Below are 23,064 nucleotides of genomic sequence, written 5' to 3' on the forward strand. Positions count from 1 at the left end.
CAAAATATGTACAAGACCTGTACAAAAAACTGCTGAGAAATTAAAGACATAAATAAATTGAGAACTATATCCTGTTCATGGACTGGAAGGCTCAATATTGTTATGATATCAACTTTCCCCAAATTGTTCTACAGATTCAACACAATCCCAGTGAAATACCCAACAGGTATTTTTTTTAACAAATTGACAAGATGAAATTGATTTTAAAAAATTATGGAAATCCAAAGGACCAAACAATTTTAAGACTTACTATAAAGTTACAGTAATCAAGACAGTGTAATATTGACATAAGAAAATACACATATATTAATGGAACAGAATAGAGAAGTCAGAAATAAACACATGGAAAGAATAATTTTTTCAATAAATGGTGTTAGAACACTTAGATATTCATATTAAAAAAAAAGAACCTAACCTTTGCCTTAAAAAAGCCATAAAATAGTATAATCACTTTGGAAAACAGTTTGGAAGTTTCCAATACAGTTAAAAAAACACATACTAAATGACTCAGCAATTTCACTCCTAATTATTTTCCCTAGAGAAATGAACACATGTTCACACAAAAAACCCATATATGAATGTTTATAGATGCTTTATTCATAATAATCAAAAGCTAGAAACAGAAATGTCCATCAACAAATGATTAAACTGTGGTATATTCATACAAGGAAAAATTCAGCAGTGGATGTATAGAACATACATGCAACAACATGGAGTTGTTTCTTGTTGTTTTAAAAAACTACTCCAAGTAAAAGAAACCAAACACAAAAGAGCACATACTGCATGATTCCATTTATATGTAACTCTAGAAAAGACAAATCTAATCTATAATGACCAAAAAGAAATCAGTGCTTTCCTAGAGCTGAAGTGGAGGCAGGGACAGATTGACTGGGATGGAACACAAGGGAAATTTTTAGGGTGGTGGGAATGTTCTATCAAGCTTGATTGCTGTGATGATCTCACAAGTGCATAGTTCTGTCAAAACTCACCAAGTACACTTAAAATGGGTACATTTTATTGCATGTAAAACATACCACATTAAAGTTGATTTAAAAAAAGAAAAAACGTTAATGCATACTTCCAGATAAATATAACAGGTTGACTGCATGAGTTTATCTCTTCTTGCTCCTAACATCCCTCACTAAATTGGAAAAGAAAGGTCTCAAATGAATGATCTTAGCAACCGTCTACAGAAACTAGAAAAAGAAGAGCAAATGAAACTCTGAGTAAGCAGAAAAAGGGAAGTAATAAATATCAGAATGGGGGCTTCCCTGGTGGCACAGTGGTTGGGAGTCCGCCTGCTGATGCAGGGGACACAGGTTCGTGCCCCCACCTGGGAATATCCCACATGACGTGGAGCAGCTAGGCCCGTGAGCCATGGCCGCTGAGCCTGCGCGTCCGGAGCCTGTGCTCCACAACGGGAGAGGCCACAGTGGTGAGAGGCCCACGTACCACACACAAAAAAATATATCAGAATGGAAATTAATGAAACAGAAAAACAGAGAAAAATCAATGAAAAAGCTGTTTTTTTAAAAAAGAAAAATAATAATGTTGATAAAGTTTTAGCCAGACTGATTGGAAGAGAGAAAACACAAATGACCAATACTAAAAATGGGAAAGATGGTATCACTAGATACTATATAAAAGGTTAATAACAGAGTATTATTAACCTTAATGCCAATAAATTTAATAACTTAGATGAAATAAACAAATTCCTTGAAAGACTACCAAAGCTCACCCAAAAAGAGATACCAGTTCTTCTATTATACAAATTCTTCCAAAAAATTGAAGAGGTGGAAATACTTCCCAATTCACTCTGTGAGGCCACCATTACTCTGCTACCAAGACGACACAAAGAAATTACAAGAAAAGTACAGACCATATCCCTTATGAAGATAGATTCATAACAAAATTTTAGCAAATCAACCCAACACTATTAGTACAAGGATAATACTTTAAGACCAAGTGCAGAATGCTTAAGACCAGGAATGCAAGATTGGTTTAATACTGGAAAATCAAATAATACAATTCTCTAACATTATATGATTATCTCAGTAGATGCAGAGAAAGTATTTAATAAAACCCAATACCTGTTTCTAATAAAAATGTACAAATATCAACTGAATTTCCATATACTAGCAACAATCTTGGTAAAGATGGGAGTAACTGGAATTCATACACTGCTGGTGGGTATATAAAATGGTACCACTTTGGAAAACAGTTTGGTAGGTTCTCAAAAAGTTAAACATACCTACTGTATGACCCAGTCATTTGAAAGCATATCCATACAAAGATTTGTACATGAATGTTTATAACAGCTTTATTTAAATAGCCAAAAATTGGAAACAATCCAAATGCCCATCATTAGATGAATGGATAAACAAATTGTGGTATATCTATATAATGGAATACTACTCAGCAATAAAAAGGAATAAACTACCAAGAAAATGATTAACTGCAAAATAATTATGTTTTAAGAAAGAAGCCAGGCTCAAAAAAGAGTATACAGTGACAGCAGCTCAGCAGTTGCCTGGGGAGTGGAGGGAGCAAGGAAAGGCAGGATGAAGGAATCACAAAAGGGCACGAAGAAATTTTGAGGTGTTACAGTATGTTTTTCTTGATTGCAGTGATAGTTTCATGGGTGTTTACATATGTCAAAATTCAACAAACTGTATACTTTAAGTTTGTGCAGTTTATTGTATTTCAATTAAAACTCAAGAGAGAAAAAATATCTTGAGAGAGGTAAGAAATTCATAAAATAAGAACATAAAAAAAGAACAAAACAGGAAAGAATTCTTAGAAGTCATAAATGTGAATGTAAAAATAAAGAAGTTAATAAGAATAGAAAATATCCCAGAAAATAGAATAAAGAGACAGAAAAGGGAAAGAAAAAGTAAGAGACATAGAAGATCAATCCTTGGAAGTTCAATATCTATTAGGAATTTCTTAAAGTGAGAGTAGATTATACAGAGAAGAAACAATTATCAAAGAAATATAAGAAATTCTCAGAACTGAGAAATATATATCCAAATTAAAAAGGCCCACTGAGGACTTCCTGGTGGTGCAGTGGTTAAGAATCCCTCTGCCAATGCAGGGGACATGGGTTCCAGCCCTGGTCTGGGACGATCCCACATGCTGCAGAGCAACTAAGCCCGTGCGCCACAACTACTGAGCCTGTGCTCTAGAGCCTGTGTGCCACAACTACTGAAGCCCGCGAGCCTAGAGCCCATGCTCTGCAACAAGAGAAGCCACCGCAGTGAGAAGCCCGCGCACCACAACGAAGAGTAGCCCCCACTCACCACAACTAGAGAAAGCCCGCACACAGCAATGAAGACCCAATGCAGCCAAAAATAAATTAAATAAATAAATTTATTTTTCAAAAAAAAGTAGAATGGTGATTACCAGGGGCTTTGGGGGAGTGGCAGGGGAAGGCTAGTTATTTTTTAACGGGTATAGAGTTTGAGATTTGCAAGATAAAAAAGTTCTAGAGATCTGTTTCACAACAATGTGAATAAACTTAACACTACTAAACTATACACTTAAAAATGGTTAAGATGGTAAATTTTATGTTACTTTTTTTTACCACAATTAAAAAAAAAAGACTAACGGGTCATGTCAGAAAACACATGAGCCCGCTTGAAGGATTTCTCATTGGTCAAAACTGGGACAAATTGAGCATCAAAAAGAATACTGACTATAATTGATTAGAAGACATTGATTTTTTTTAATTCATGAGATAATAGTGATACTAAAAAAAAAATTGAAATCTTCATACAAGTATGCTAGCTAGTACTTGTAGAAGAAACGATATATTTAGAAAACAAACATTTTCTATGCAACTCTGTGTAGTAGCTGATTCCAGCAGAGATCACCAATGAATGCTCAAACCATTAGGTGAACAATTGTTGTGGAACAGGATATTCAAATGGTACCAAGGAATCACCCCACAGATGACTTACTAATTACAAAGGGGAAAATGTACCTTAGAATGGAAAGATATGGCAGTTAACACTTTAACAAAGTGATCAAACTTAGCATCACTATTAGTAGAACAATCTGTCATTAGGTGGTGCCTCCTTATCTGATATGGGATGAACACACAATGGTACCTATGAATTATTCCAGCTTATTTTAAACGCTTAGTCTGAATCTAATCCCTCCTCTAGACCCAACTTCCAGTTTACAGGAAATATAGGGGATGGAGGAACAAGTTAAACAACGCCACGAGGGAACAATCAGACGCAATTCAGAAGGTGGGACAAGCTACAAACCAAGTGACCTAGATTAAGAGAGACTAAAGAGACAATAACTAAACACATGAACCTTGATTAGATCTTGTTTGAACAATTTACAAGAAGACATTTTTGGGAAAACAGGGGAAACTGGAATATGGACTAGATATTAGATAATTTTAAGAAATTATGATTAAATATAAATTGCCAAGAAACATGTGAAAAATGTTTAACCTCATTAATTATTAAAAAAAATGTTAAAATTTACCTGTCAAATTGGTGACAAAAATTAATACAATTTTTTTGGGCAGGACAATCTGGTAACGTGTAATGAAAGTTCTAAAAATGTTTATATACTTTACCCAGCAATTCCACTTCTAGGCATTCATCCTATAGAAATAAGAGTTGTACATAAACATTTATGAACCAGAATGTTCACTGCAGCATTACTAATGAAAATGGACATAAGCTAATTATCAAGATGGAATAATAAATGATACTTCATAATCATTAAAAAATCTTAATTTGAGATATTTAACATGGAAAGGTCCCTAATACATTAAGTAAATGGAAGAGAGTAGTTATATTTTGGGATCTTAGAGGGCAGAACTAGGAACTACCATTGGAAATTATAAGGAAGCACAGTTTGGCTCAATGTAAGGACTAATTTTCTAACAATTAGAATTTTCTGAAAAGAATCTAAAAAAGAATGAACATATGTGTATGTATAAGTGAATCACTTTGCTGTACACCTGAAACTAATACAACATTGTAAATCAACTATACTGTAATTTAAAAAAAAAAAGAATTTTCTAAGCAATGAATGGCCTGCTTCATGAGGTGATGAGTTCTGCACTATTAGACTCTAAGCAAAGGCTGAAGGGTCACTTGGCAAAGATAATACAGAACAGATTTATATGTTAGGAGATTAAGGAGATCTTAATGGTCCTTTCCTACTCTAAGAATTTATAATCCCATATAAAGTTATCCATTAGCTGGGATGTCAGAAAGGAAGTGGTTGGTATTTCTTTATAAATGCTATTAAAGACCCATGTGGCACTAAACTAAAAAGAGATTATACCTATATTACAATAATAGAGTTGAAGAATGATTTACATTATTCTATTCTGTTATCAATAATATATACATTATTGATAAAGTAAAAGAAGATGATTGATTAACCTAATGGAGAGGATTCAAACTGAATTGATAGGAACTAATTTTGAACCTGCCCCCTATTAATTTCTCTGTGTCTAATAAGGAACCTGAAGTGAAATAGTGAAATAGCACTAAACATCTCAAAGAAGAAGGGCAGGAGACGCTCTGCTCCTTCTTTTTGCTTCTAGCTGCCCAGTAATTCATACATAAAGAGAGGAGAGAAAGAATATGCCCACACCCCCCCTGCAATATGGTTTATAAAATCTTTAAATGTTGGATGTATGACTATTAGGCAGTGGAAAGTGACACAGCATTTAGTATCACATTCGGTTCCTGAAAGGCAGAAGCAAGCACTGGAGGCCTATGAAGGTTTTAGAGTAACTGGTAATGTTGAAAATTCTTAGATGTAAAAAAGAAATCCCCCAAAAGATGCACTTAAAAAGCCAACCAACCAACCAAACAAAAACCAACCTTTTATTATAGAAAATTTCAAATATACACAAAAGTAGAGAATAGTATAATAAGCCTCCCCCCCCCCAATCACTCAGCTTCATTTATCAACATTTTTGTAAGGCTGTTTTCTCTAATCTTTCAGGTTGAGTTTTTTCATTTTGTTTTGTTTTTAGATTTAAAAGCAAACACCTGACATCACACTATTTTTACCTATAAAAACTTCAGTATGAGAAGATACACTTCCTTGCTAATAATACTAAATATTTAATAAATGTTAGTTGCTATGGCTAGGTACTGTTCTATGCATTATACTACTACTTTCACGTATAATTTTTCCATAAACTAAGCCTCATTGTTATCTCCATTTTATAAATGAGAAAACTGAGTTTTTACTGGCTCAAGGTCACAAAGCCAGTAAGCAGTGGTGCAAGGATATGAACCCAGAAGTTAACTCTAGCCCAGACTTTGTTTTCCCGACCACTAAAGCAGGCTGACTTTTCTCTATTCTAGTTATTCTAGCCGTTCCTTATGGCATATAGATTGTTGTGATAAAGTGGAAGAGGGACTGCTGAATGAGGAAGAGACTGGAAAAGATGCAATAATATGAGCAGCTGCTCACTGCTCTTCTTGTGAAATTTTCTTTTCTAAATGCCCCAAATGAGAAAGAAAAATGTGATTGGATATCATCATTGTCAACTGCCTAGGATACAAAAGAAAGTAAGTCACCTCATAGAGGGAAAGCAATGATCAAGTCTCTTCCACAGAGGTTGAATATAGACGAACTTCTTTTAATTTGCCCCTCTAGTGACAGCGGGGGGTGGGAGTGGGGATGTCTCTAGTTCCACAAGTCCTTGAGTTCAAGCAAAGTGATCTCACACGTAAGGCCAAGTAATCAGTATGAGCAGTATTTGACTGCTTAATGAAATCTCTGGGTAAAAAATAAAAGGACCCCGGAATATAAAATTCTTCTGGCTGATGTCTCAGAGTTCTAAACCTTTCACTCACAGCCTTATAAAAAAAAAACAAACTACTAAGTAATTCAAGATTTGTCAAAGAAAGGGGAGTTCTCCTTTGATCTTCAGCCAAAAATTCTTCTAAAACCCTCCCTACTGATTTACAATAGATCTTAGAGTAACTGAACTACATCATCTTCTCTGTGGAGCCTACCAAGGGCATCCTCCTTCCCCATCTTCCGCTCTGCCCAAGCACAAACAGAAGGGCTCCTTCCCTGCTCCTACTGCATTTTATACATAATTCTACTAGAGCACTAATCAATACTGCAGTGTAATTATCTTTTCCTCTCTGGATTATCAATTCCCAGAGGTCTGAGACCCTATCTTAGTCTTTACATTTCCAATCCCTAATCTTCAAACTGAGCACCACTGAAAGTACTCAAGAAAGGTGTGCTGAATGAATAGAGAAAAAAGCTAAAGATGATAGAATATGGAGTGATCTTTATAAGAAGGAACTGTTTTACCAGTATTTTCTAATATCTACACCTTCAGTACAGTTCACAAGCTTCACTTTAGGAATTTCCCCATCAGCCAATAGTTTAGGATGAATGAATGAAAACATGGACTATAGTCTCTTGAGGGCTGGAGAAAGAATTCAGCCGTTTTGGTTTGCAACAGCTTTTAATGAACTAGGGAGAACTCAGACTGAAGGATCTGGAAGATAGTCAAAGCCTTTCAAGAGCTTTTATTCAGATGCCAAGATGCAAGATGGTATTTGAAATGCCTGCTTTTTACATTTAAATGCTGAAGGCAACAGGGAAAATAATTCCAAATAAAAAACCAATGATTACCAAGCAGTGCCTGGTCGTCCACTACTAATTTTTATTTTTTATTATTTTTTTCTACTAATTTTTAGACCAAAAAATCCGAAGCAAAAAAATCCCTAGCAAAAAAGGTCTGGTTACAGCCCTCAGCCATGGGGGAGACACTTTTCATGTACTGGTATGAGTCTCCTTGGACCCCTCTCTAATACTGGTTAGCCAAACCACTTTGAGGATTATCTGGTTAGGCAATCCCTTGAAGTAAAAATCTTTGGAAAAGAAGTTATCTTTCTCACCAATTTACAAAAATTCAAGACAATCTCTCAGTTTAAGCTATATTACACTGGAAAAAAAAAAGTCTCATCACATTTTTTATATGCCATTCTTTGATTACTGTGTTACCTTGGTTAGAGTCCACTGGGTCTTCTATATGAGCAATGACATTCCTGAGATAACTTTGCTTCTGCTTTTCTAGATCTGATGGTGAAAACGTCGGAATATTAGTCCTTGAACAAAGCAAACCAGGAGGAAAAACAATCAGTTAGAACCATGAATATAGTGCTTTGTACAGAGAAGACATATACAGCTGATGGATTAGAACAACTAACTCTCAAAACACTCTCTAAGATCCAATGACAAAAGACAGTGTTAGTCACGTAATATGAAGCTGCAACCAAGTATGGAGTTGAGAGAAAAAAAATAGATATAACCTCCTGTTAACAAGGCATAGGGACTTCCTTGGTGGTGCAGTGGTTAAGAATCTGCTTGCCAGTGCAGGGGACAGGGGTTTAAGCCCTGGTCTGGGAAGATCCCGCATGCCGCAGTGCAACTAAGACCGTGCGCCACAACTACTGAGCCCGCGTGCCACAACTACTGAAGCCCGCGCGCCTAGAGCCCGAGCTCCGCAACAAGAGAAGCCACCCCAATGAGAAGCCCATGCACCGCAACAATGAATAGCCCCCACTCGCTACAACTAGAGAAATCCCGCGCACGGCAACGAAGACCCAACGCAGCCAAAAATAAATAATTAATTAATTAAAAAACCAAAACAAGGCATAGCAAAGCAAAGACTGCCTACTCCATAGAGACAGAAAGCATTTGTTGAGTAATTCAAGGTTAGTCAGGAAATAGTTAACTTCATAGAGCCACAGAAAAACTGAATAAGATAAAGACCAAAAAGAACCAGCTGGATCTGGCAATTAAAACATTGGTGACCTTGGCAAGAACAATTTCTGGCCCTCACTCATGCTGATTACACTGTACTAAGGAGTCTGTGGATGAGATAGTGAGTTTATTACTGCTCCAAGTAGCCTTAATTTCCACTGTATACAATTCACAAAGTTCCTTCAAGTCACCAAAGCAAAACAAGAAAAAAACCCCAGAAAACTGGGATTAGGGGTGGTAGGAATAAATTTAGTATCTGTGTAATCAAAAATTTTAAAAGAATCTCGTTGTAAGGAAGCCAATCTGAGTCAACCTAAAAAAACAGCTTTGCTAATTGAAAAGGCCCATGTAGAGATACTGCCATCTCCTGGCAACAAGAGAACAGATTGAAAAGGTGACCCAGATCTGCAAACTCTATAAAATTTTCTCCCCAAGGACAGTTATATGCAAGTTGGGAGAGATGGCTAAATGATTTTCTACATAGTTATATCTTAACATTTTTGTAAAAATTATTCTAACTTCCTATATCTGTGACCAAGTTTCTCCACACGCAGGGAAAGAAATCTTACATTTATACAGTGCTTTCACTAATATGTCTTTTTTTCTCTTCAAAATAACCCTGTGAGGCAGCAGGGAAGGCATCATTAGCCTCATTTTATTGACAAAGAAACCAAGGTCAGAGAATATTTGACTTGTTCAAGGTCACACAGTCGTTGGTAGTCCCAGAACTTCAAGTATGCTTACTTCTGGTGCAGGGCTTTTTCCCCACACTAAGGAGAAACTCAGGAGAGGAAGAAAGCAAATGAAGAGAACCAACAGAAACCAGAATACTTCACTATACCATTACCTTGTTTTGGTTTGCAGAACAGGAATGACTTTGCCTAGTCTTTTTTCATGGACCTTCAGCTTCCCAGAATCCTTGTCAAGAACATCCTGCGTTTTTTCAGAGCAGAAAGAATGAAGAAGCAAAGATGGCCCTTAGTTATAACAAAACATCATTTATGGAAATATTCTTGAACTAATGGCTACATAGGCATACTCGTGAACCCTAGTGTGTACTGGGCACTAAGGGAGGTGCTTTAAATGAGATAATGACAGTACTCTCAAGAAAAAAAAAAACAAACCCTAAGCGGTATGGACTGTTACACCCATTTGACAGATAGGGAATCAGGTTCAAAGAGGTTAGGTAAATTGTCCAAGATTTTTCAGCTCTTCAGTGGCTGACTCAGAGCTGTTTTATCTAATATATACAGCGTGGCAACCAAAGATTGAGGCTTAGGCTGAAACCCAAAGAAAGGAGAAATAATAAAATCATCATCATCTTAGTCTATTCAGTAAATGGTTAATTTAGTACTATGTACCAGTTACTGTCAATAAATTATTTAATTAATCTTTACTATACTGTAAAGTATCATTTACTCCAATTTATAGATAAGAAATTGTGAGGAAACAGAGAAGCTAAATAATTTGCCCAGGGTCACAGTGCTAGTCAGGATTCAAACCCCAATTTATTTGAATACAAAGCTCTGCTATACAGCTTCTGAATGAAAATAATTTCATTCTGCTCTTCACCTTGAAAAATATACTTACTTTGTTTGATGAACTGGAAACAACCGGAAACCTCATTTCAAAACTTGATTTATGTGATCCATTTCTCCAGGCTGACCCTGTATTAGGAGTTTCTGAATGGTCCAAGATCTGAGAGAATACAGGTGTAGGTTTCTTACTGTCAGACATATTTTTATCAGAGACAGTTTGTTGAAAGTTACTGTTTGAAAAAGGGAGTGGGGACCCATCATAGGCAGAGTTACTGAGGCTGATCCCTTCAGATTCTGTGCAAATTGTGCTCTCATTTAGGCTAAGACCATCTTCTCTCATCTCTTCTCCAAGGGAGGAGGGTTTTTCAGTAACTTTGGATGTATCAGTCTTGTCCTTATCAAGTACAACATTACAAACTGTTGGATCAAATGGTGCAACTGTAACTTTTATAAGATTCTTTTCTAGTGCAAAGCGTCTGTTCAATGGTTTAGGAGGAGTTGGTCCATGACCAACTGATGTATTTAGTTGAGGTAGTTTGAAGAGGCTAGTGGTCTCAGCTTCTGGTCCCAAGCTGTACAATGAATTTTTCTCTTGGGGAGTATCAAGTGGAATTTGACTCCCTTTCCCTCCCTTCTCAACATTCCTGCTGTCATGGTTAGGCAAGCCTCCTCCCCAAGAAAAGTGCTCATTTGATAGGTCATCATCCTTCAAGAGTTCCTGAATCTCTTCCTCCGTGAAACTGAAATGGCCATCATCTTCCCCATCAGACAGCTCCAGCAAGGAGTCATCCAATCCGTCCTCATCCAAGGAATCCCAAGAAAATGGGGCATTGTCTTTAGGCAAAAGAGAGGTACCAGAAGACTGTTCAGAGGGCACTAGTGAGCACGGCATATCTGGAGAAATAAAAGGCAGTTTCGCTGAGAACAGGAAATACCCTTATATCAATTCCAATCTGCTCTAGAGAGTGGTGGTGTCTTAGTATTTCAAATTCTTTGCACTATGACTTGTAACATGAGAAAGTTTTAAGATATTTAAGCTTACCAGAATCATGGAAATATATATCAGAACAATGAGATACTTTTTTTCCTATCAAAATGGCAAAAATTAAGATGACACAGTAATCTAGTTTGGTGAGAATGTGAGAAACAAGGATCCTCACACACTATCAGTGACAGTATAAGTCAGTACAATATTTTGTGGAGAGAAATTTGGCAACAGCATTTGACCCAGCAATTTCACTTCTGGAAATTTATCTTGCAGAAGTACCTGTACAAAGGCACACAGATACATTTACAAAGATGTTCAAAGCAGCATTATTCAAAACATCCAAGTATTGGAAACAACCTGAATGTCCATCACCAGAACTGTTCAGTAAAATCATGGTACACTCATGTTATAGAATACTTTACAATTATTTAAAAACACAATGAAGTGGATCTGTATATACTTTACAATTATTTAAAAACACAATGAAGTGGATCTGTATATACTATCATGGAATAATATCTATAACATACAAACAAAATAAATATGTATGTAAAATGTTTGGATTTTCACAGTTTACACTTTTTAGAAAGCAAACATGTATTACTTCTGAAAATGAAAAACAAAAAAAACTTTAAGCATACAATAAGATAAAGAATTGTCTTTCATACTGTGTGGAGCTGCTGGTGTGATCTCTGCCTTTGCCACGAGACCAAATGGAAAAAGGGTTCAGCTCCTGCTAGCTGTTCTTTTCAGGAGACTTGTCAAAATGATTGACTCCCACCTTCCTGCAGGCACAAAGAAAATTAGAGGATCTTCTCATCACTTTCAACTCTGCTAATTACAAAGTCAACTGCATTACGCTTTAAGGTGCTCCATCTATTAATTTTGATCTTGATTTTTTTTAAATACCACAAAGTTGGATTTCGAGTCAAGAACATCAAAGAAAAACCTTTAGAGGAAAAATTATGCAACTAAGGAACTAATTTTCCTCCTCCCAACAATACTTTCTTAAGAATATCATTTGCTCTAGTAAGATGAGTACTGTCTTGAGTCCAAAGACCTGGGTTGTTGTCCTGGTTCTGTCAATAACCAGCTGTGATAATTTGGGCAAGCCACTTAACCAGGGACTTGTTTCCTCATTTACAAAATAGGGAAGGGATGGAGAACAGGGATTAGGTGATGTCTAAGATTCCCCCAAGATCTAAAAGTTATTATTATGACCATACATATAAAAGCTATAATTATGACCATACATAATACATACGATATATGTATTATGACCATACATATATACATATATAATTATGACCATACATTTTCAATACATATATAAACACAAAGAACAGGTCTGGAAAAATACAATGCAAAATTGATGACTGTCATAACCTGCGGGGGAATCCTGAGAGGACAAGGGGAGACTTTAGTATTTTACTTTTTTACTTGAATATTTATATATTACTTGTATAATTAAAACCTAGTTCTTAAATAGCTAATGACGGACCTAATCTCTAATTATTTTCTAGATGGCAAAGGTGATAGAAAGCTGATATTTACATATCACATGTCAACAGCTAAGAAGCTATAAGAAACACTTAATCACCAAACTCAATAATTTGGAAAATTCTTGTAGCCTTTTAACTGTGAATTCTCCCCACCCCACTTCCCTCCCTGAATTTTAGTTTTGGTTCATGCACTCTTTCAGGAAACATTTTCTGAGCTACTATCCTCACACAGCACTGAGCTAGATAATTTGTCTCTATAAGTTTTCTAAGAAATAAAGATATGATTTCCACCCTCAAGGAATGTATAATCTTCCTACAGAGACAACACTGAAAGTTACGTACCAATATGAGAAAATACAAAATGCTATGGACAATAACGTACTATAGAAAGAGGGAATTCCCTGGTGGTCCAGTGGTTAGGACTCCATACTCTCACTGCCTAAGGCCCAGTTTCAATCCCTGGTCGGGAAACTAAGATACAACAAGCCGCGGGGCGGGGCGCAGCACAGCAGGGTGGAGCGGGGTGGGGGGAAGTACTAGAGAAAGTTAGAAGGAAATGGGAAGGATTATAGAATTTTAGAATTAGAAGGGACCTATGTAATGTATAGCATGGTGACTATAGTTAACAATAGTGTATTTTTTATTTTAAAGTTGCTAAGAGAGATCTTAAAAGTTCTCATCATTAGAAAAAAAATTCCTGTGTGAGGTAATGTATGTTAACTAAACTTATTGTGGCAACCATCTTGCATTATGTACATATATCAAATCACGTTGTATAACTTAAACTAATACAATGTTATATGGCAATTATATCTCAAAAAAACTGGGGGAAAAACAAGTTAAAGAAAAAGGCTTGTCCATCTTAGAGATGAGATGGGACAAAAAGGGAAGAAATATTAAGCACCTGTTATAAACTACGCACTGTGAGACACATTTTACAACTCTAACCCCTCAATATAACTCTATAACACAGATCTTATCAAAGAAACTAAGCTGTTATAATTAAACTTAAGAGTTGCCATGGCTTTTTATCTTATTTTACCAATATTTCAGCAATTGGGAGACAGTTCTAGGCACTGAAGCAGGTGTCTCTATGAAAAGTAATTTCTCTGCCCAGTGACTGGGTTATATTATAGAGTGAAGTTATTTCTTTAGGCAGCAGTAAGAAAAAAGTTTACTTTTGGAAAAATTTTTCTTTTACTTAACGAAGTTTGTGGGTGTCAAGCACAAGTATCACAGGCACCGGGGTTAAGCAGCCACATTTCCGAGAGAAGCTCTTTCTGAGCCACCACCCCCACTCTCCAACTCTTTCCAAAAGGTCTAGTCCTGGGAGTTCCCAGGCAGTCCAGTGGTTATGATTCTGCACTTCCACTGCAGGGGGCACGGGATCCCAAATGCAGCATGGTGCCGCCAAAAAGAAAAATGAAACAAACAAACAAAAGGTCTAGTCCAAGCACTTGCTTAATCAAATGAAGAGTTCAATACATTTTCACTTTTGGGAAACTAAAGTTCAGAGGCATTTAGTATACCAAGTATACAGAGCTAATATGCTAGAACAAGGATCCAAACCCAAGTCTAATTCCAAAGACAATGTTTTTTCTTGTTTTTTTCTACCACCCTTGTGATAGACTTGCCCTGGATCAGTAAGCAAATGGCAGAGCCTTCTACATTCAGTACACTCTCTAATATACTACGAAGGATGCAGACATCAAAGAGGGCTTTTGGTCCCTTGGCAAAAATAATTTAAGCCACCTTATTTTGCACAGGCTTCCCTTGATTTTCTAAGTGGAATGGAATAACATGAGAAATAACTGTGAATGTGGCCAAACCTCATTGGAAGAAAAACATCACTACTTGCAAACTTTACTGTGCACACAAAGGACCACTATTCTTCATAACCACTGAAAGCATCAATTCCTATGCCACATGACATCCACAGGCACAGAGCTGGCTCTTCTGAGCTTCTCTCATAGAATGTTCCAATAGGTCTAGGAGCAAAAGCATGCAGAATACCATATACATATAACATTTAACTTTCACAAATCATTCTCTTCACAATTTTATTTCCTCATTTTAAAAAATACTTTTTATTATAATTTAAAACATATACAAAAACAGCGTAATAGTATAATGAATTCCCACATATGCATCACACAGCTCCAACAACTATCGACCCATAGCTAACCTTGCCCCATCCACTTCCCCCTTTACCAGATTATTTTGAAGCAAGTCCCAGGAATCACATCATTTCATCTGTAAATAACAAGAATTCCTCATCATAAAATATCCAGTTCATATTTCCAGCTATTTTATAAATGTCATATTTTTTAAGATAAAAAAAAACAGTATCCAAATAAAGGCCATATATTGCAATCGGCTGATAGGTCTTGTGAGTTTTTTAATCTACAGATTCCCATCTTTTTTTTCTTACAATTTATTTGTTAAACAATAACATAAATTGTGTATGGATACATATATATACATCATTAAATAGAAATAAGGAACACCAAGTTCAGGATAGTGACTACCTCTGGTGGTGGGGAGGGAAGAGGAATGGCAAGGGGGTGTGAGTAGGTTCAATTCTATCTGTAATGTTTTATTTCTTTAAAAAACATTAATAAGAAAAGACCTAAAACAATAAAGCTAGGTGGTGGGTATAACAGTATTCGTTATTGTTACATGGTATAACTATAATTTTCATATGCTTGAAATATTTAATAATAAAAACATTTTAAAATTAAGAAGTCAGTGGGGAAAGATACAATGATTATATTCTGAAGTTTCAAATGTCCTCCCTTGTAAAATAGGGACCATCACAGTACCTACCTCATAAGGCTGTTGCAAGAATTAATGAGATCATGAACATCAAAGTACTTAGCATACTACAGGCACAACGTAAAAGTTAAATTAGTAGTGGCTGGTTATTATTTTACCCCACCATCATCATCTCCCTGACCCCTGAAGAGTCAGTCAGTCTTAAGATAAGCACAGTAATGGTAGGAAAAGATTGTTAAACTGATAGGAAACTTCCCCTGGTCCCTGCTTGTTAAGAAATTATTCAGTATGCTCTAATCCCTTCTAATTTAACCCAGCATCTTGTCAACCACACTGTCACAATAAATTGGTTAAAGATGAGGCCGTATGGACATTTGAAATATCAGGCAAATTCTGCAAATTAACGGTCACTGAAGTGAGACACTGGACTAAAATTCAGAGACCTCTGTATTTCACTTGAAGTCTCTGAACCTCAATACAGATGAGAACACCATTCTGAAAAATGGGGGATAATTAGTCACTGTTAACTTCAAACACAGATTATCATGAGGATCAAATGAGGGGATGTTTATGAAAGCATTCTAAACCTAAAAGCCTTATACTAATGAAAGTTGATATTTAATAAATCTGCAAGGGAGGAAAAATAATCCCGGATAAAACTGAAGTTCTAAAGTGAAGTTCCACAAGACAGCCTTAGTACTTCCCTGTCTGCCATTCCACCATCACCTGCCTTTCTTGGCACTTGCTTTGTAGTGATCTGAAATATGAGGATCTCCTTATTTTTAAAGGAAAAATATTTTCACCATCTCCCAAGTCCAACTCTTAATTCTCTGCTCCCCATCCCTTCTGTGACCCTATTCTGTCCTTCCATGTCTCTCTCACCTGTCCACCCCCCTCTTCACACTTCAGTTTACCACCCCCTCCCTCTGTTCTCTAACCTCCTGGTTGCAACTTCAGAAACTGGCTCCCTTTCTATTTTTATCGTACCTAAGAAAACCTACTGCCTTAAAGCACAAAGCCTTATTTTATTAAGGCCACGAAAACTGCAACACCAGACACAACCCCACATCCCTCTTTCAAGGCTCTAAAGCCAAGACCATTACCAAGCTGGATCTGACAGGTATGGCCAAGGGAAAGGATTATTTCCAAGAGACCGGACTTCCCCAATGACCTTTAATTTCCAACCTTTCCTACATGCAATACATGTGAGACATACAGCACTAAAGGCACTCAGTAGGCTTTATCACTCCATAAAACGGCCATAAAGTTTAATCAAAATCAAACTGAACTGAAATTATCTGAGAATTCTGCAATGCCCTTTGCCGTAAACACTGCACGACAGAAAAACGACCCAGGACTGGAAATCTCTGCTTGAGGTAACGTTTCGCTTAGGTAAGGGTGCCAGGACATCATCCCACATGGGCATAAAGACAAAATACTTCCCAGCTGCAGCAACAGGTTTCTTTTTAAAAAGAAAATGTCTTTTAAATGATTTAGATAGGTTTGCTAAAGCTTGAAGCCTCTAACAAATCCACAGGAAACGAGGTCAGGTTGGGGCAGCAGGAACGCAACTCAATCACTTCCTCTCCGGGGCCCACCCTGCAGTGCCAACTGCCCGCCCTCCAGCTCAGGAAGGAACCGGTGCCGCCTCCAGTCCTACAGCGCTAGGAGGAAGGGGAATCGCAGTTCACCCTTCGTAGGATACGGCTTGTCCGCCCCCAGCTCTCCCTCAGAAGCGCTGCGACACGGCATCGCCCTCGGGGCTGGGCCTTCGCACTTCCCGCCTCCGGCTCCCCTCCTCCCAAAAGACCAAGAATTCCCGCCTCCCGGGAAAGGCGGGAGAAGCGCGGGGCTTGCTGCCCACCCCTCCCCCAGCAGGAGCAAAAGCGGCCCGCCAGCAAGCCAGCGCAGTGCACCCTCACCCTGGGGATGGCTGCCCACCCCACACCTCAGCTGGACCCGGGCCTCCGCTCCCCCCTGGGGCGGCTCAGCCTCTCCACCCCCCAGCCCCCCGCTCGCAAGGCGCGGCCAGAAAGACCGCGATCTTCTGCCTACCGACACCCTCCCGGCCCCGTGGGGTAGAGGGCAGAAGCACTCCCTCCATCTCCACCTCCAGCCCCCCCGCCCCCCCTGGGTAGGGAGAACGGACCTCACTCCCCCTCTCGGGTAACCAGACGGCCTCCCTTTGCCTCGGCAGGGTGAGGGGCATCTATCGCCCGCCGACGTGGAGGTGGGGGGCAGAGACACTCCCCCCGCCCCACCGCCATCACCTCAGAAACGACAACAAGCCCTTCTCCCGCCAGGGTGAGGGCCTCTCAACCCCTCAACGGGGCGGACGGCTTGCGCGGCCCTCTGGAGAAGCAACAGGCGACCCCATCCCCCTCCCAGCCGAGGAACGCCGACCCCCTCGTCGCTCAGCTGTTCACCTCCAGAAGCCGGGCCCAAGCCTAGGTGAACGACTGCACCTCACTCCGCCCCCTGCGCCATTTTATCGCCCCCTCCCCGACCTCCCCCACCGCGAGGCTGCCGGGCCAGCGCCAGGGGGAGGGCAAACAGGCAGTGATTGGCAGGAAACCGCCCCGCCTCTCAGAAGGTTGTGCCCCGCGCAGGCGCCGCAGCTCCGCCCTCCGCACCGCTTACCCCACCTACTGGCTCCACCCCTTTTCGTCTCATCGACCGGCTCGACTTTTCGCTGCTCCTGACTCTTTCCTGGCTGCTGGTAGGAGGACAAGGGTCCAGGCCGAGCAAGCCGAGCGACGAGTTCAGCTGATGCAACCTAACCGGACCTGCGTGACAGTTCCCGGCACGCGGCGGCGGCGGCGACCGAGAAAGGGGCGCGAGTGCTGGGCTCAGGGCGGGAGACGGAGGGGACAGAGCCATGGGGGACGCTCTGAGCCCTGAAGAGAAGCTGCACCTTATCACCCGGAACCTGCAGGTTGGGCCTCGGGGTTGGAAGTGCGCCGTTGGGGACTGGGGGCCGGAGGTCCAGTGATCCTGAGCCCCGCTACGGGGTCATAAGTGTGTGAGGCCGGGGACTCCGCGCCGAGGCCGCTCTGAGAGAGATTGCAGTCCTCACTGCCCGTCGGTCAGTCCCACAGAAATCACAGTAGGCTCACCTCCAGTGTGCAGTTACTTGTGTTGAGCCAGGCTTCGAATCCAGGGCTCCCACCCCACCCACCCTATTATGTGCCAGGCGCGGTGCTAGGCGCTGGGGGATACGTCGGGCGGACCCTGCCCTCCCAGAGCATGTCTGGAGGAAATCAGACGTTTAAAATGACCCATAATCCAAACATTTAATTACAGTCGAAACAAGTACTGGAAGGTACATTACGCGGAGATCTTTCTTGAAAGGAAGTTTCGGGGGAGGGCCGGGGGCAGTGTCAGGGAAAGCTGAGGAAGTGACCTCTAAACTGCGCCCTGAAGGATGCGGATCACTTCTTCACTCCACATGTGTTCCTGCTGGTTCCAGGCACTGAAGGAGTAGAAGTTAACCAGAATACTGGGGGCTAAAAACGTGTCAGGTAGAAGGAACCCAGGTCAAGATCCAGAGGGAAGAAAGAACCCTGTGGTTCAGAGAGAAGGCTAACTTGGCTGGAGTAGAGGAAGCAAAATGCAGAGCAAGCACTAGGAAATATTTATGTTGTTCATTCCCTTGACTCAGGCCTCTACTGTCACGCTGCCTGGAAGGCCTTTCTTGGCCACGTTATTTAAATAACAAACCGCTGCCACCAGAACTGCCACATCCCTTGCTCTGCCTTTTGTTGTTGTTGTTTCTCCATAGAACTTACCACCATCTGACATCCTATACATTTTACGTGTTTGTTTAGGAGGCACAGGCAGGGACCAGGTCATGAAGGCCTTGTAAGCTATGTTTAACATTGGGGTTTTAGAAAGGGCAGTGGTTACATTAGTTGGGCCACAGTGGTTGCTTTTCTCTTTTTATGAGATACAAGTAACATATCATAAAATCCACCCTTTTAAAGTGTGCAATTCAGTGGTTTTGTTTTGTTTTGTTTTTTTGCGGTACACGGGCCTCTCACTGTTGTGGCCTCTCCTGCTGCGGAGCACAGGCTCCGGACGCGCAGGCCCAGCGGCCATGGCCCACGGGCCCAGCCACTCCACGGCATGTGGGATCCTCCCGGACTGGGGCACGAACCCATGTACCCTGCATCGGCAGGCGGACTCACAACCACTGTGCCACCGGGGAAGCCCAATTCAGTGGGTTTTGATGTAGCAACAGGGTTGTTCAATTATCACCATTATTTAATTCCAGAACATTTTCATCATCAAAAATAACCTGTACCCATTAGCAATCACTGACCATTCCTCCCATCTCCCCAGCCCTAGGGAAACATGAATCTGCTTTCTGTCTCTAATTTGCCTGTTCTAAACATTTCATATAAATGGAATCATAATATGTGGCCTTTGTGTCTGGCTTATGTCACTTAGCATAATGTTTTCAAGTTTCATCCATGTTGCACTTATCAGAACTCTATTCCTTATGACGGCTGAATAATATTCCATTATATGAATATACTACATTTTGTTTCTGCATTTGTCAGTTGATGGACATTTGGGTTATTTTCACTCATAATTTGATCTTAACCAGAGATTCTTGCATGCTTCCCTTTAGGCAGATCCTTTGTTTCCTAACCTCTCTCCATAAAATAAAGAGAGGTTGGGAAGAAATGGCACACAAAGCTAGTGGCATTGACTTACTCAGGTTTTAAAGGGTAAGTGATATGACCTTTCCTTGAGTAGTGAAAACTCTCCAAGTATCCAAATAGTCAGCGGCTCAGAGGATCAGCCTCCAGCTGGCTTGGAACACAAGATTTTAACAAATCCTACTAATAGGTGATTCAAACCAGCAAAACAATTTTTGTCTTTCATGGCTTCCAACAGCCCCCCACAAACCGTCACCTGAAGAAACACTAAAATCTCTTATCAGCAGCATACTAGCCTATTAGGATTTTTCCAATATTGTCTTAGGGCAAAAGGAAATTATTATTAAAGTATTTAAATAGGTGAATGAGTTAATCAAATTTTGGTTTTTAAAGACCTCTCTGGCTTCCTTTTGGGACATGGATTGGAGAGAACAAGAATAGATGTGGGAGACCTGTTAAGAGGCTATTACGGTTATCTTGGTGTGATCTCTAATGATGGCCAAGACTAGGTTGGTGGTGTAGAGGCGGAAAGAAGTAGGAGGACTTAAGAGCTGTTTCAGAGTAACTTATGCAACTCAGTGAATGATAGTACCATTTATTGCACTGGGGTGAAACTAAGTGAAAAAGATGGTTGGGGAGTGAGGTAAGAAGGTGAAAGCATGAGTTTAATTTTGCACGTGTTGTGTTTGAATTAACTGGGTTGATAACAAGTACATGTATATAGGTGTGAGCAGGAGATTTGGTAGTTACTAGCTCATAAGTAGTAATTGAAGCAACTGAAGAGGATCAGTTAGGGAGAATGTAGAGTAAGAAGAGAAGAGATAGGGCCCCAAGGATTGCTATTATTTAAATGATTAGGAAGAAGAACAGCTGCAAAGAAAATTGAGTCCCAGCAGCCAGAAAAGTAGGAGGAAAACTAAGACAGTAAAATAGAGAAAACCAAAAGAGGAGATTGTTTCGGGGGGAGTGAGGACTAAAAAGTATTCACTGAATTTAGCAACACGGAGGCCATCTGTGATCTTAGCAAGAGCATTTTCAGTGGTGTGATGCTGTGTAGAATTCAGACTAGAAGGGGAGATAAGGAATGGAGAGCAGAATAAGAGACACCTTTCAAGAAATTGGCTGTGAAAGGAAGGAGCATGAGCTAAAAGTAGACGGAGGGGAAGATACGGTTAGAGACATGCTCCATTCCCCTAACATCAGTGTCTGCACTGGAGTGGTACTGGCAAGAGCACCGGCTTCATTTGGCTGTCACTCAGCACTGAGAGCCTGGCTAGACCTCCCTGCTGGCTCTGAGCCTGGACCCTCAGTGAAACATACCTTTGTTTTCCTTGTCACAGGGTAAAGGATGAGCAAGGTGGGGCACTGGCATTAAACCAGCTCTTCTGCTTCCACAACAGGAGGTTCTCGGGGAAGAGAAGGTGAAGGAGATACTGAAGGAGCGGGAACTTAAAGTTTACTGGGGGACAGCAACCACAGGCAAACCACATGTGGCTTACTTTGTGCCTATGTCTAAGATCGCGGACTTCCTGAAAGCAGGATGTGAGGTAAGAACTAATGTTATAAAGCAAGCAGTTGCCCTTGGGCAATGGCCAAAAGAGAGACTTAACAAGACTTACCTCACTTGTTTGGAGGTACTTGGACGAATTCACATTTTGATGGCCCCTTACCTCTTATGCCCAGGTAACAATTCTGTTTGCGGATCTTCACGCGTACCTGGATAACATGAAGGCCCCATGGGAACTTCTAGAACTCCGAACCAGCTATTATGAGAATGTGATCAAGGCAATGCTGGAGAGCATTGGGGTACCCTTGGAGAAGCTCAGGTTCATCAAAGGCACTGATTACCAGCTCAGCAAGTAAGTGCTCAGTCATCCACCCTCCTTGTGGCTCTGGTGCTCCTAGCTAGTTACAGGCCTGGGGAGTCAAGGATTAGAAGTTGTTGGGCTCTACCTGTTAAGAACCATTAAAAATTGTATACACTTTGTCCTTTTAATTCATCCATCAAAAATCTACTGACTAGTAAATGCCTCGGTACCATACTGTTTGCTGGAAATATAAGTGTAACCACAACAAAGTCCTTGGCCTTGCAGACCTCACAGCATATGGGAGAGTGGTGAAAAACTCAGTCTCACTTTCTCCTTCCAGCCTCAGCAAATAATGATAAAAGAAATGTGAAAGAAAAATTTATATTTGTAACATTAACATACATATAATTTTATGTCCTAATTTTTTAATGTACAGTTTCCTAAGTAACTGCCGCCCACTCCCCCATCCCCTGCCCGCTGCCTCATAGTTTCCACATTCTTTAATTTTTTTAACCTCTCAAATAATCCATGTATCACTCTAATGGTCGCTTTTGCATTTAAACCCTTAGAACAACTTTTTAAGGTAAGCATTGTTCTATCCTATTTCACAGATAAGGAAATAGATTCAGATTTAACTTTCCCAAGTTCATGCAGCCAGTAAGTAAAAGGACCATCATGTGAACCCAGATCTTGCTTACAAGTTGATTTCTTTTTTTACTTCATCTAACTTAACTTTCTTTACATTCCCCACTGTTGGACATTTAGAGTTTTAAATAAAGCATATACCTCAGAGATATTGCAGGTTTGGTTCTAAACCACCTCAATAAAGTACATATCACAATAAAGGGGGTCATATGAATATTTTGATTTCCCAGTGCATATAAAAGTTATGTTTACACTATACTGTAGTCTGTTAAGTGTGCAGTAGCATTATGTCTAAAAAAAAAAATGTGTGTGCCTTAATTTAAAAATACTTTGTCATGGGCTTACCTTTTGGCATAGTGGTTC

The 23,064-nt window shown here is 39.9% G+C and overlaps 2 protein-coding genes across 14 annotated transcripts in view; one reads left to right on the forward strand and one right to left on the reverse strand.

Annotated features, from left to right (window-relative positions):
* S100PBP (S100P binding protein) overlaps window positions 1-18,094 on the reverse strand; it is a 31,733-nt gene extending 13,639 nt beyond the window's left edge. Inside the window, exons 1-6 of one of the 9 annotated variants that reach the window (XM_049696416.1) lie at window positions 18,011-18,094; window positions 14,995-15,062; window positions 11,949-12,092; window positions 10,372-11,213; window positions 9,629-9,714; window positions 8,020-8,123 (exon numbers count right to left, since the gene is read on the reverse strand). In XM_049696416.1, the coding sequence (XP_049552373.1) occupies window positions 8,020-8,123; window positions 9,629-9,714; window positions 10,372-11,213; window positions 11,949-11,973 (1,057 nt within the window). In that variant the 5' untranslated portion in view covers window positions 11,974-12,092; window positions 14,995-15,062; window positions 18,011-18,094. Of the gene's footprint in view, window positions 1-4,594; window positions 4,623-8,019; window positions 8,124-9,628; window positions 9,715-10,371; window positions 11,214-11,948; window positions 17,666-18,010 lie in introns of those variants that run through there. The other 8 variants (XM_049696418.1, XM_049696423.1, XM_049696421.1 and 5 more) reach the window with 8 other exon arrangements.
* Window positions 17,999-23,064, forward strand: part of YARS1 (tyrosyl-tRNA synthetase 1) — a 31,048-nt gene continuing 25,982 nt past the window's right edge. For 2 of the 5 annotated variants that reach the window (XM_033422263.2, XM_033422266.2), the window contains exons 1-3: window positions 18,314-18,519; window positions 21,649-21,795; window positions 21,932-22,107. In XM_033422263.2, the coding sequence (XP_033278154.1) occupies window positions 18,463-18,519; window positions 21,649-21,795; window positions 21,932-22,107 (380 nt within the window). In that variant the 5' untranslated portion in view covers window positions 18,314-18,462. Of the gene's footprint in view, window positions 18,520-21,588; window positions 21,796-21,931; window positions 22,108-23,064 lie in introns of all 5 variants that reach the window. The other 3 variants (XM_004266504.3, XM_033422264.2, XM_033422265.2) reach the window with 3 other exon arrangements.

The sequence above is a fragment of the Orcinus orca genome, chromosome 1 (assembly GCF_937001465.1).
Source record: "Orcinus orca chromosome 1, mOrcOrc1.1, whole genome shotgun sequence".
NCBI classification, from domain to species: Eukaryota; Metazoa; Chordata; class Mammalia; order Artiodactyla; family Delphinidae; genus Orcinus; species Orcinus orca.